Source organism: Carica papaya, chromosome 8, assembly GCF_054855325.1.
Source record: "Carica papaya isolate Zhongbai chromosome 8, ASM5485532v1, whole genome shotgun sequence".
Classification (NCBI taxonomy): Eukaryota; Viridiplantae; Streptophyta; class Magnoliopsida; order Brassicales; family Caricaceae; genus Carica; species Carica papaya.
Genome location: NC_142316.1, coordinates 154,040 through 168,416, shown reverse-complemented (window position 1 = coordinate 168,416; position 14,377 = coordinate 154,040). Strand labels below are relative to the sequence as shown.

Genomic DNA, 14,377 nt, shown 5'->3' with positions numbered 1-14,377 from the left:
TATATTACCCCCACATACTCAAAAGTCTATACTTATGCTGATCTTAGGTTTGGTTACTATGAGGGTCGCAGCTCTGGCTCACCACGAAAGTGGTGGGAGCGTGAGCCATTAGAGCGGCAGATCCAGGTAAATTTCTCTGTTTAGTTTAAATAAAATGGCAACAGAAGGTTTGCTTTCTAAGAATGAGGCTGAGGCTGGCATCTACAAGATGAGAAACCACTCAACTGGTTTGGAAGTTTGTTATATATATATATATACACACACACACTTTCTTTTTGATAGTTTACAACCGTGAGGTTTGGAAGTTTGCTAATGAAATAGTTTTTCTTTTCTTTTTCACTTCAGTGACTAACAAATTTAAGAACATACATATAAGATATCAAACTATTATTGCTCCTGCAAAATATTATGAACAAAATTGATGAAGACATTAACTTTTTACTACTGGGTATTGGAAAATACATCTCCAACAATATGAATAAGTAAAATGCAGATGAACTTGCTAATGCATAAAACCGAAATTCTCGAAAGACCCCTGGGTAACAAAAGTTAGTTTAAATCTTCTCAATTCATGGCCAAATCAGTGCGCTAGTTTAGTATTATAACGTGTTTAAAGGTTATTAATTTAAATCTCGTATAAAAATATAGAATTTAGTTATTATTTTACTCGTTATAGATTGACAGTAGCCCACGAAAAGGAATGTTAGTAGTGATTAGATTCTTTTAATTATAATACTAATTATGGATTAAAGAATTTGACATAATATTTAGTTATTCAAATAAAAAAAATTTACTTTAATTTTATAAAATATATATATATATATATATCAAATGATAATAAAAAAATTTGATGCTCAATTGTAGTATTGATCTATAATCCAAATTATAGTATCTACTTATAATTTCTATATTCTACAAAAGATTATAATAAATCATATTTATTAAGACGTAATGATTAATTAATTTATTTGTTAAAAGAATTCGTGTGTTTCGTAAAACTATTATATGGTTTTTAATTGAATGACTTAAAAAATGTGAATTGAAATTTGACCGTTAAATTTGTTCGGGAAAGCTAATATTAACCAAAAAGCAAACAGTACGGTGAGCGGGGAGAGAGATTGGCGGGTAACGTCTGCACCAGAGGTGGAAAATTGAAATGAAAAATAACTTGCACACCAGAACATGATTCAAAATCTGAAATCCGAAAATCATGTCTTCAATACCACCTTCTTTTCCTTCTCCCAAAATCAACTGCATCTCAACACACATTCTCCGGATTAAGGTACCGCCATTCTTCTGCTACGGATTTTCTTTTTCCATTTTGATGATGACGATGACGATGACGATGACGACGACGATGATGATCTTCAGAACAATTTATTCCATTTGTTGATATCTCTGCTGTGTTTGTTGATCTCTTCATTTTCTTAAATTTTAAGTGAAATTCTCTTCATGATTGTGTTGCCTGTTTGTTTGCTTGGAAAATTTTAATAATCTAGCCAGAAAAACACACTTGAGAATGCCCGTTTGGTGGACTGAATTCTTTACTATTTATCTTATATGGATTCCCGGTTTCCGGATTTGTAAAGGGTACTGAAAAGATAGGTATTGGTTTTTCAAGTTTCGTCCTCTGTATTAAAAGGACTTTCTTCTCTCGGACTAGGAAATCATCAGGGGAAAAAGATAATCCTGGAGAAAACAATAAAATCAAACCTACCAAAAAAGGTTTCTCGAGTTCAGATAAATTCGTCACCGTGAGATAGAAGAGGATAGCAATGCCAATAGGGAGGATCGAGGAACAAGATTATCCAAAATATTGGTTTCGTATCCATTTTCAGATTCTCCACGACCCTTTAGAAATCCACCATACATCTGCCAATTTATGTGATTTATTCATTCTGTTTAGCGATTTTATGACATCGTCAGGTCTTGAAACCTGTCCTTTCATCAATACAGTGACTTACAATATCCTTCATTTATAACAATAGGCCTTCTTTTTCTTGATAGATGATTCAGTCATTTTACGATTAGATGTCGAGACTTCTGATTTTGATAGGTAATATTTTTGTGCTTGTTTCGAGTGGTGCATATATGTAAGATATGCTTGAATGATGGAATACCTTGCTCAAATTGTGTCTGATACTTTACTGGAACTTGGATCTTGTTTTACACACTTCTAGCTGAAATCAGTTTTCACCGAAGCTGCTCTGCAAGGTGAATTTGGTGACCCATGGGAAAGAACATTCGCACAACTGCCATCTCCGTTCAGAATAATCCTCCAGGATGTATGTGGAGCATACTTAATATACTTACATACCACCACTGGCGTTATATCAAGAAAAGACTACCGCATAAGAGGCAAGGTAGTAGAAGAAATGCCGGTAAGTAAATCTAGTCATCCTTTTTTACAAATTCCCTCTTGTATTGTCAATATAGCTATAAGAAATTTACTTCATATATTTTTAGCTGCAAAACTCCAACCAACATGATAAGTTTCAGCAAGTGTAGGACTTCTTTTGGTAGGCTATGATCAACTCTTTATTATTATTATTTTTTTAAACTTTACAGGGAGCAGAGATCCTGGGAAGAGTATAATATCCTCTGTTCCTGATGATTTCCAAGCTCACAGCCATTCTGAAATAGTGAAGTCTATTGTAAGTTCATTCACACTGATAGTGATATGTTGTTGATATTCTCCGAAAAACAAAATTTTGGTGTGAGACAATTGCAAGTTCGTTTTCTCTCCTTGTTGAGGCTTCTTGCGTGTTCCATTAATGAAAGCATTTTTAAGGTGTAGAGATGTCTTGTCTAAATTTATAAGTACATAAGTAAAACTTGCATTTTATGTCAATTTTAAGGTGGAAAAGCCTTCAAGGAAACTCATTCCAACAGCCAAAAATTCTGTCAAAGCTCGAATTAAAGCTTTAATTACTGAAGAGAAGATTAAAAAGAAGGGCCGGCATCATCGAAGTTCAACCTACCCTGTTCAGAAGTTGATGCGAATCGATTCCATTCATCGTTTAGAATCTTTGGAGCATGATCCCCTGCTTGAAATAGCACTAAATAATGGAAGTAACACAGATATTGACGAGAACAATGATGCGTCTTCTGCTCTCAGCTCACAGGATCCTCTTTTGCTCAAGTCATCTGAGGAATTATGTAGCAGGAACAAGGCAAATGAAGAATGTGGCACCATGCTCCCTGCAAATGACTTAGGGAGTAATAAAGTTCATGACAATGGGATGGACCAGAAATTGATTCGCACAAAAGAACTCTTAATGGATGAGTCAATGAGTCAGTTAAAAACCTTCCTGGATGCATTGGATTTAATACACACCAACAAAGAATTATTGTTAAGAATTTTACTGGACCCAGGATCATCATTGAGGAATGATCATCTCTACAGTCAAAAGGGATTTAGTTCAGAGATGGGATTTACTAAATCGAGATCATTTCCTGCAATTGATTCAAGAGGTGGAATAAGTTCCAGATCAAGCACACTAAAACAAAGGGAAGAAGATAGTAAATCTCACAGAAAAGGGGAAAGGAAATTGCATGTAGGTGGTCAAGGAAGAAAGTCAGGTGAGTATGATTCTACAGAAGATAGGGAGAAACAATCAATGGAACTGATGGATTCAGACCGTAGGACAGACAGCATTCTTGAAATCGTCCCAGAAATTTCTAATAGTTCTTCAGGTTCTAATCACCATCTGAAAAACCACGGAGAAATTCAAGGGGTAGTTAAGCGATTCAAAGATCTCAAACAGAAGATAAGACATGCAATTAAAGAGAGTAAAAGTGAGGGGTATCGAATTACGATGGACGCAATCCTTCACAAAATTCCTCATGAACATGGGTTTTCAAAAGACTTGAAAAAGGAGATTGCTGACCAGTTTAAAGATTTGTCAGTAAATAGAAGCAGGAAAGACACATCTGGAATGAGTTATGAAGGTGATCAGTGTGCTCCTTTTAACCGAAAGGTTGGACAGCGGCATATGAGAAGAACGTCATCTCTCAGTGGTTCAATAGACAGATATCTTCAGTTGTATGAATCTAGCTTCAAAAAAGAAACTAAGCATTACTCATTGGACAGATTAGAATTGACAAGAGAAGAGGCACCGCTGCCTTGTAAGAGCACCTCTAAATCCCTGGAAAGAATATTTTCCTTACCTGATCTTAAATCTTCTTATTACCCCGGTGATGGCTCTCCTGAAGCCTTTTCTTCAGGCATGCATGTTGATGGCTCTAAAAGTTTACGTAGTTTAGATAATCATAAGATAGATGTTCCTACAGCTTCAGAAGATCAGTTGCAATTCGGAAATTTTGCTGAAGTTGAAACTCTGGAGCAGTTTGATATTACTGAGACAAATTCAGTTATTGAAGAACAGCTCGGATCAACATTTGGTATGAACAGTGAGGCAAATACTGAGGTAGGTGAAAAGGGTGACGATTTGATCAAATTGGTAACTGGGGACAATGGTTCTTATGATGACACGGAAGTTGAGCCTGCAAGAAAGCATATTTCTGAACCAACAGAAGAAAGTTCTCTTTTGCCCAGCTCCAATTGTGAAGAGGATTTTGCAGACTTTTTTGTATCTGAAGGTATTATCTTATCCAACTGTTCTGTTACCATATACTATGTCCTCTAATAACTATATACCTGTATCCAATAGTATTAGTAACATGTTTGGATCTGCGTGAATAAACTCCTCAAGGCTTGCTTCTAGAACCACATATACCTGTATCTACTAACATTAATGACAAGCTATATTGTCAAGGCCTGTTTCTATTTTTTTATTTTTAATGAATGAAAACTGATCTTCATGGTTTTTGATTAAATGCAACTAGATTCAGAATTGAACGCAAGACACCTTGCCAGTGAAGTTGATTGTTTCCCTGGTCAGCGTCAGGAATCCAATATGGATGCCTCCATAGTGCCTGAAAGTGGAGTTGAGTTGAAGAAAACAGTTCCGATGGAGGAGATTGACAGCAGAAGTATGCATGTTAATGTAGACGCCAAGGACAAAGCAAAGTTTGATTACGTTAGAGACGTATTGGAGCTTTCTGGGTTCAGTGGAAGTGAGTTGCTAGGAACATGGCACTCCAATGACCAGCCGGTGGATCCTTTATTGTGCGAGGAAGTACCAGGATGCGTGCTTCTTGATCCTGACTGTTCTGGAAATGAAGAAGGGGGTAATTGTAATCACTTGCTCCTATTTAATCTAATCAATGAGGTGTTGATGGAGATATATGAAAGATCCTACAGTTACTGTCCCATGCCCTTGTCTTCCCTTTGCCATGTTCATCCTATGCCGGTAGGAAACCATGTTCTTAATGAGGTGTGGACAAGTATAAGCTGGTACTTGAGTCCAAGACCTGAAGATGATCAATCCTTAGATTATGCAGCAAGTAGAGATCTAGCTAGAGATGACGAATGGATGAACCTGCAATTTGATACCGAGTGTATAGGCCTTGAGGTGGAGGACTTGATTCTTGATGATCTTCTAGAGGAAGTTATATGCACTTAAATGTATTTTCTTTTCCATCTCTCTGGCATAGAGAGAGATGTTGTAAATTTTTGTGTGTATATATTGGTTTTGTTTGTTATTTATTTACATACATGTGGCTTGGCGCAATGATCAAGTGGATCTTCATCTCATGTGATCAATCGTCTTATTCCATGTTGCCTTCTTGATTTTTGCTGCCAACAAATTGGGGCCTGCTTGCACCTATCTTTTGAAATTACTTGATGTCTCTAAACTTTCAGATTCTTCACCTTCTAGCTCAGCCGGTAAAGCGCAAGGCTCTTAACCTTGTGGTCGTGGATTCTCGAGCCCCACGGTGGTTTGTTCCTGTGTTTCCTTCCTACGAATCTTTCCATGCATTTGTTGTTTGCTATATAGCATTCATGATTGAGATATATTAAATTTAGAGAGCATCCGTATCTTCAATGTTATATATTACTCTCAATAACTTGTATCTTTTTTAAAATAGTCAATAATATATCTTATTCAATGTTACAAATCACAGAAAGATGAAATTGGAAAACAAAGAGCGCCCTCTAGAAATTTTGTTTAAGCAGTTGCGATTTGAGTATACAAACATAAACAAAGTATGTTCAATTAATTATCTAATTATATGACAGTAGTATACTGTGATTAGCGACAAAGTACGTACCGCGTTATCATATTCATATAGCATGATCCGTGATCATTTTATAACTTTTTTAAAGTACCGATTAAACATATAGAACGAAGGCGTAATAACAATTTGAGTTTAATTGATGTTCGTTATATAAAATTTAGTCACGCTGATAATAAATTTTGTTATCGGATATTCAAAATATAAAAAAACTATACAATATTCAATATAATTTTATGTATGTATGCAAAACATTTTATGATCTTCATCTTTGTAATAATAATAGATTGTATTATATGCTGTTAATTAATAATATATTTTTTGAAAGTGGATACTCAATGTCAAGGCCCGGCCCAATAACAGAAAATACTCTCCGAAAAACAAGAAGATCGAGGCGCTACGTAAGAGTGAAGTCACCAGCAGGGAGCAGATGGAGTTACCAAATGAGAGAAAATCCACACAGCACAAGAACTGAAAGAGGGGGGGGGGGGAAAAATCCCTTTCATTTATACCTCATATATATATATATATATATGTGTGTGTGTGTGTGTGTGTTCCTACGCTATCATCCAAATATATACTGCTGCTACCAACAATACGATCCCGAGGATTGTTCCAGACAGCTGATGAACCGCCATTATTCGATTAAGAGGTGCTTAGCCTCTTAGCTTGCGTTTCTATTACTATCTGGAATCTAGAGACGGGAGTTCATTTCTTGCAAGTGATAAGAGGAGCATTTTAGGGATAGGGACAAACAACTAGGGTTTCTGGATAGTGTAAACTTCAACTTCGGGAATTAATTAATGACAAGACGCAAACCTGGGGAGTGAAGGCTCGGGATTCAGGTTAACGCAGTGTTTGTGTTGTACAGAGTGGGTGGTGCGTCTTTGGCATTTGATTTTCCGTGACATGGAAATCGACTCGCCCCCTGAATCTGCTCCTCTCAGACCCCGTGATCGAGTGCTACGGGTACGCCTCTTTTCCCCTTTTTGCCATGGCTACTGCTTTTGTTTTATCCAAATTCTCTATCTCACTCTCTCTCTCTCTCTCTCTCTCTCTTCGTAGTAGTAGTTGCGCTGGGATTCCTTTGTGAATTTTTCCTTGTCTTGTAACTGATTGATTTTTGATGATTTGGAGTTTTGTTTTGTTTCGCGTCTCGGGAATATTGTAATTCATAAGTGTATGCTTGTTTGTGTTATTATGTTTGATTATTCATGAGAATTTCTTCTGAAGTTCCTAGGAGGAATTTTTGGGTCCATGAAGCAACTTATTTTCAGTTTACTGGCTTCTTTAATTTTGCTTCGTCTGCTTCCCGTGAGGCTTGGAATTGAGGATACACTCCCTTATTGAATTTACCTATGATTGTCTTCTCACACATTGCTGATGCCCACTGCGTGCTAACATACCAAGTCCTCATTCAGCGCCAAAAAAGGACTTCGCAGATATCTTCTCATGTGCAGTAGAAGCTGAATTTGTTCCGTGAACAAAAAGTTGAAAAGCAAATGTTCTTGGTGCTTAATGAGTTTATTACCTTTTCCATCTAAAAATCTACTTTCATTGTTCTGTTTTGCATTATTGACCTTTCTTTTCTGTGATTTATTTAAGCTAATGGTACCTTGAGGACTACAGCATCAGAAAAGAGTAGATATTTTGTTGCTTTAGTTTGCTTCAGTCTTGGTAACATTTGAAACGTGGGTCATATTGAGATTTTTTTTTTTCTTCTAATTTTCATACAGAGGCTTCTGTCTTATGGAGTTCCTGAGGAGTACCTTGAGAAGCTTTATCCTGGACTAGTTGATTTTGTCAAGGATAAGCCCTCCTTGATTCCAGAGCTAGTATCTGTTGTCTTACCCCCAGATGAGGAAGTTGCAGAGGCTTTGCATGAAGCTAAAGAACGATCTAAAAAGTCCTCGTCAGGCATAAGCATGAAAATCCGTTTTCGTGAGAGCATGGTTTGGTTGCAATGGCTGATGTTTGAGGATGAACCAGCTGGTGCTCTGAAGAATCTAGCAAGAATGAGTGTTGGGCAGCGTGGTGTTTGTGGTGCTGTTTGGGGGCTTAATGATATTGCATATAGGTGTAGGACATGTGAACATGATCCGACTTGTGCAATTTGTGTTCCTTGTTTTCAGAATGGCAACCACAAGGACCATGATTATTCCATTATTTACACAGGTGGTGGTTGCTGTGATTGCGGAGATGAGACGGCATGGAAGAGGGAGGGCTTCTGCTCAAATCATAAAGGTGCCAAACAGATACAACCCCTTCCAAAGAAATTAGCAAACTCCGTGGGGCCTGTTCTTGATGCTCTTTTGATTTGTTGGAAAAATAAGCTTTTATGTACTGAAAATATTGGTCAGCAAAAACCTAGATACAGTGATCGTGTTGCAGAATGTAAAAAAGTTGCAAATGAGCTGACATATGTGGTTGTAGAAATGCTTTTGGAGTTTTGCAAGTACAGTGAGAGCTTGCTTAGTTTTGTTTCTAGGAGGGTGATTGCTTCAGTTGGTTTATTGGATATTCTAGTTAGGGCAGAGAGATACTTGTATGATTCTGTTCTCCATAAACTCCATGAAGTGCTTCTGAAATTGCTAGGAGAACCTATCTTCAAATATGAGTTTGCCAAAGTATTTCTGAATTACTATCCAGTGGCTATAAATGAAATTGTGAAAGAGCACAATGATGTTGCACTCAAAAAGTACCCCATACTGTCTACATTTTCTGTGCAAATCTTTACAGTGCCGACTCTAACACCGCGTCTTGTGAGGGAGATGAATCTACTCTTTTTGTTGTTGGGATGCTTAGGTGACATTTTCATTTCTTGTGCGGGAGAAGATGGCCGATTGCAGGTAATATCAGAGGTTTCTAAGTTACAAATAATCATTTACCAATACATATACTGCTTCTTCTTATTCCTGCTTTTTCTTGTACTAAACTTTGAGATCCTTTGATCATTTTGGAACCCTTTTTCCCCAAAAATAATAAAAAAGGGGGAGGATTAAGGTTCTTATAAGTTTGTTTGAAACTTTGCTCACTGTATGAGGTAGTTTTGTTAAATAGATGGTGTGTGCTTGTGTCACTGCGGGTTGTAGTTTTTAGCAGTCTAAATGTTGTGATAATTCTATTTTTAAGCAAGTGTTGATTTCTTGAAGGATGAATTTTATCCATATTGTGCTTAACGTAGTGTGGAGCAAGGCAGTTCTGTGTTGGCGTTACTATAGAAACTTGAAATGGATAGATTGCCTTCTCCAAGCTTTTTAGGCCCAGGCAGTTGCTACTGGGACTATCAAAGTAGCAGACTGTCTTCCCATCTTAATTGACCATTAGGAATTTGGTATGGTGGTTCTAGGTCATTCTCATTTGGCTATATTCTGTCTTTGGTACCTTCATTAGGATGTCCGTAGTTTATATTAACCCATATCTGCTGTCTACATTTGGATGTCATACTGTTGGCTTGTATACCTTTTTCTTTTTTTGAGCCTCCTCGTTTATGAGGCAATTATGGTGGAGAAATTTTACTAGTTGGCTTCTCATGCAAAGGGATGTATCCGTTAATTGAAAGCTAGTGATGTTTGAAAATTTCCATTAAGTATGTTTTTGTTGTGAAAGTGGAATTCTGGGCTATGTGCTTCCACCTTAGCTTCTTGGTTGTTGTAATAATTCAGAAGAATGCAAGTTACTGGCTGTTTTATCTCCAATATTATCAGCCGAAAAATGTTACTACTTTCAATCTTGTTTGTTTACATCTTTTTTGTTATGATCTTTATATTTGTGTTTTTTGTGTCTTTTTCCATCTTTCATTTTTGGTGCAAATATTTATAACGTCTCTTTGCAGGCTACAAAGTGGGGAAGTTTATATGATACTACTAATCGTGTTATTGGAGATATTCGATTTGTCATGAGCCATGCTGTGGTATCCAAGTACGCAATCAATGAGCAGCGAGATATCTCAAAAACTTGGATGAGACTGTTGGCCTTCGTGCAAGGGATGAACCCTCTAAAGAGGGAGACTGGCATTCATATAGAAGAAGAGAATGAATCTATGCACTTGCTTTTTGTTTTAGGTCATTCCATTGCCAATATTCATTCCCTTTTGGTGGATGCAGCATTTTCTATTGCTAGTAGTGAGGAAACAGATTATGAGTTTCTTTACAACACGGATGAACAAGATATGGATGATGGAGAGAGTGTAAGACTTGCAAAAGTGGGACGGCTATCCCAGGAAAGCTCCATCTCTAGTTCAACAGGCAGAAGTGCTGCATTTGCATGTGTTTCAAAGGTTCCTGAAATTAATTCTGATGCTATTTTCCAAGCCGTGATTCCTCCATCTGTCATATGGTTAATACATGAGTGCTTGAGAGCCATTGAGAATTGGCTGGGTGAAGATGATGGTACTGCTGGGGCCCTTCCCAATGTAACCTCTACAGACCCTGGCAGCATCTCTGGTGGCAATTTTCTAGTTCTGAAGAGAACATTATCAAAGATTGGAAAGGGGAAGTCTATTTTTGGTAGACTTTCTGGTTCAAGTGAAGTTCATGAGAGACAGTGTTCTTTGCCAATATCTAGTGGTATACGAGTGAGCGAAAGTGCAGTGCAGGAAAGCACAAAAATGGTTGTTGGTGAAACTGATTCTGTTGCCTGCAGTTCTGCAGGTTTTATTGAGGGTGCAGTGGAGAGAGATAATACTGCAGAATTACATGACTTGCATATATTGAGGCTGTCTGATTGGCCAGATATCAGATATGATGTCAGTTCCCAACATGTATCTGTTCACATTCCATTGCATCGGTTACTATCTTTGCTTTTAAAAAAGGCACTAAGAAGGTGTTACGGTCAATCTGCAGTGCCATATATGACTAGTGCAAGTCCTGCTACCTCATTATCATCAATCTGTACAGACTTCTTTGGACATGTCCTATGGGGCTGCCACCCGTGTGGATTTTCCGCCTTTATTATGGAGCACCCTTTACGTATTAGGGTATTTTGTGCTGAGGTCAATGCTGGAATGTGGCGGAAGAATGGAGATGCTGCTTTAGTATCTTGTGAGTGGTATCGTTCAGTCCGTTGGTATGTACTTTAGGAAAAGTGGCTTGCTTGCCTTGTGACCTTTATTATTATTTTTTTCCTTCCCCTTCTTCCTCGACTTTGCTCAGGGTGGGCTTTTAATGTTGAAATTTTTTTTTTCTTGGCTTGACTTGCTTTCTTCTTCCTATCTCAGGTCTGAACAGGGTTTAGAGCTTGACCTATTTCTGCTGCAGTGCTGTGCTGCATTAGCCCCTGCCGATCTCTATGTTAGAAGAATTCTGGAACGCTTTGGGCTTTCCGACTACCTATTTTTGAGTCTGGAAAGATCAAGCGAGTATGTAGCCCTTTCTTTCTTCCTGATATAGCTAAATGATTTTCTTTAATAACTTTTGCCATTTATATCAACTAGTTTGTTTCTCTATCTCTGTGTGCATTTAATTAGAGTCGGGGTTTATGCAATAGTAACCAGATTAAGCTGGAAATGCTATTTTATTAAATTTGTGTAAAATGTATTACTACATGAGGAGTGTCTAATCGAGCTGGACATCATATGTTTTTAGCTTGTGGAAAAAATATGTATTTTTTGCTCCACCCTAGATGGCTTTGATAAAGGCTGAAACACAAGCCTTTATGGATACCCACACATAGAAAGACGGAGCTAGGATGAGTTGGTATGAAAATTATGTTCTCACGTTCTCTTTTAATGACCCTTGTTCATTTTTCTCTTTTTTGTTTTAGCTAATACCGTTTGTTGTGGAGGTTCTAAGGGTGGAGGGTTAAAATGTCTTCATTTATGGAGATCTAAAGAGGTGGAGGGGTAAAATGCCTTTTGGATGAAGGTTATTAATTGGGAAGTCAATGGGTTGGCAATACCCTTAAGGGGAAAAAAATAGGGAGGTTATCTAATTAAGGATAAATAAGAGTTGATTTGGGAATAAAATCTAGATGTCACAATTGGAGTTTCTTAGATATTATTGCATCATAACCGGAAAGATTGAGAAAATTCTCATAGAGCTCTTTATTGAACAACTAGACCTCCTCTTTTGAAGAGTGAGATCATTTTATAACATTTTGTGAATATGATTAACTTGAGGAATACAAATACTAATCAAAATGGAAAACTAAGTACTTGCAAAGAGTAAAGTCACTTAGTTACTAAAAATACAATAATAGACAGCAAAATAATACATTAGTGCTATATTTCAAAACAATTATGAGTTCTAATCTATATAGGAAATCTTACATCTAATCCATTTTGCACTATTCTCCTTAGATAAAACTTGTCCACAAGTTTTGAAGCGGTGAATAATGTAAAACCTCAATCTTTGAGCTTTCCAATGGAAGTTTAGCGAACTCTTTCTCTTTCATTTTTCTTCAATACAAAAGATAATGGAAATACATAATTGGTTGTCATTATGAAATCTCTTAGGTAGGATGAAATCAATAGATTCTCAAATTTGTGTTTCATGTTCAGTAAAGTTGAACATCGCTTTTGTTGGCCTGCATCCTCTTTAACAATTGGGTGACGACTAGCGACAACAAAAGAAATAATCCTTGAGTTTGCCATCACGGAATGGTGACTCATTCTTTCTCAATACTTCACATATTTAAAGATTTTCCCAAAGAAATAATAGTGTTTGAATATAATGAATCGGCTTGAAAAATGAAGAAAGCGTCAAAATTAGTAGGAAAACAATTTGACTCAATGCTGAGTAAGTTTAAATAAGCTTTGAACCAGTCTGGGAAATTGGTTTGGTCAAATTGTTTTGTAAGAAGTCAAAATAGAGTGATATTGTGATGCCTTTGGTATATTTGCTTGTTGACGGCTGCATTTTCTTTTGTTAATCCCAATTTATGGTTGGGTTCAAATGGGTGCTAGAAGGTTTGCCAACTTGTCTATACCTTTTAGGATGCTGTTGATGTACTTTTGTTGTGAAATGAAATTCTAGCTTTTGAATAGGCCATTTTAGTTCCAAGGAAACATTTTAGCCTCTCTAGTTCTTTAATTTCGAGTTCTTTGACCAGACACTTTTTGAGCATCGATCTCTCTTTTTCGTTATTACTTGTCATATTAATGTTATCGACATACACAAATAGAATTGTAACTTTTACTGAATCTGGGTGCTTGATGAATAAAGTATGATCTTCCTGACTTGGCTTGTTTTCCATTACCAATGTCATCTTTGCAACCCTTCGAAACCATGTTGTTGGTGACTGTTTGAGTCTATAACAAGCTATTTTTTATAGGCAAACTTAATTTGCTCTTGCATTATTGTGAATCTTGGTGGAATTTTTGTGTAAATTTTGATCTTAAGGTCTCCTTGTAGGAAGTAATTCTTCACATCAAACTGTTGCAGTTACCAGTTAAAGTTGACGACAATAGAACTCGGCCTGTGGGATAAATCTTTTAGCCACCAGTCCTGTTTTGTGTTTCTCTATTGTACGATCAACATTGTACTTTATGAATAACACCCATTTGTACTCCACAGGTCTTTTTCATCTAGATAAGTTCACCACCTCCCATGTTTGATAATTTTTTGGTGTCTACATTTTAGTATTCATTGAAGTTTTCCATTTTTCACAATATAGTGTCTCAAATAATATGTTAGGAATATACTCTGTATTTAAACTCATAAGAAACCTCTTATGGAATGGTGAACACATGTCAAAGACACAAAATTGGGATTAGATAAAGGGGGTGTTTAATACATTCTCTTGTTCCTTTCAAACTGCGATAGGTATACCATGTTAGAATACTGAAGATTTTTAGAGGTTATGTCATTTCCAAAACTTACTCTGATGCTTGAACCTATTTCGATTCAGGATTAGATTTTTCCTTCTTGACTGCACCTAAGAAAATCTTGGGTTACATAACGATCGCTAGTTCATCGTTTGGGTTTTGAAGTAATGGAGGTAGATCATTTTCTAGGTTGTTAGGTAATTGAGGAGGATTATTAGTCGCTGGTAAAGGTGAGATGAAGATTTCTGCTTTTGAGTGAGTCACTTTAGTTCCACATAAGTATTTTGGTCTCTCCAGTTATTTAATTTCAAATTCTTTGGTTAACGTTGTATGAGTACCAAAGTTTTTTTTTTTTCATTATTACTTGTTATAATAATGTCATCAACATACACAAATGGGCTGTAACTCCCCTTGAATAAGAGTGCTTAATGAACAAAGTGCTATGTTCCTGACTTTTCTTGTATCCCATTG

The 14,377-nt window shown here is 36.7% G+C and overlaps 2 protein-coding genes across 6 annotated transcripts in view; both read left to right on the top strand.

The window, feature by feature from the left end:
* The first annotated feature begins 1,107 nt into the window (after positions 1-1,107).
* DAU1 (TRM32-like protein (DUF3741)) lies at positions 1,108-5,988 on the top strand. 5 transcript variants are annotated; one of them, XM_088209958.1, is made up of 6 exons: positions 1,108-1,282; positions 2,008-2,056; positions 2,181-2,381; positions 2,569-2,654; positions 2,859-4,602; positions 4,849-5,988. In XM_088209958.1, exons 3-6 carry the CDS (start codon positions 2,231-2,233, stop codon positions 5,526-5,528), a joined length of 2,661 nt encoding a protein of 886 aa, XP_088066084.1. In that variant the 5' UTR covers positions 1,108-1,282; positions 2,008-2,056; positions 2,181-2,230; the 3' UTR covers positions 5,529-5,988. The 5 variants fall into 5 exon arrangements, with proteins under 5 accessions (XP_088066084.1, XP_088066085.1, XP_088066083.1 ...); XM_088209959.1 differs by lacking the exon at positions 2,008-2,056 and having other exon boundaries at positions 2,215-2,381; XM_088209957.1 differs by lacking the exon at positions 2,008-2,056 and having other exon boundaries at positions 2,203-2,381.
* A 633-nt stretch (positions 5,989-6,621) lies between these two features.
* Positions 6,622-14,377, top strand: part of PRT6 (proteolysis 6) — a 32,830-nt gene continuing 25,074 nt past the window's right edge. The window contains exons 1-4 of the mRNA XM_088209886.1: positions 6,622-7,110; positions 7,878-8,990; positions 9,977-11,208; positions 11,360-11,500. Of these exons, the coding sequence (XP_088066012.1) occupies positions 7,051-7,110; positions 7,878-8,990; positions 9,977-11,208; positions 11,360-11,500 (2,546 nt within the window). The 5' untranslated portion in view covers positions 6,622-7,050. The remainder of the gene's footprint in view (positions 7,111-7,877; positions 8,991-9,976; positions 11,209-11,359; positions 11,501-14,377) is intronic.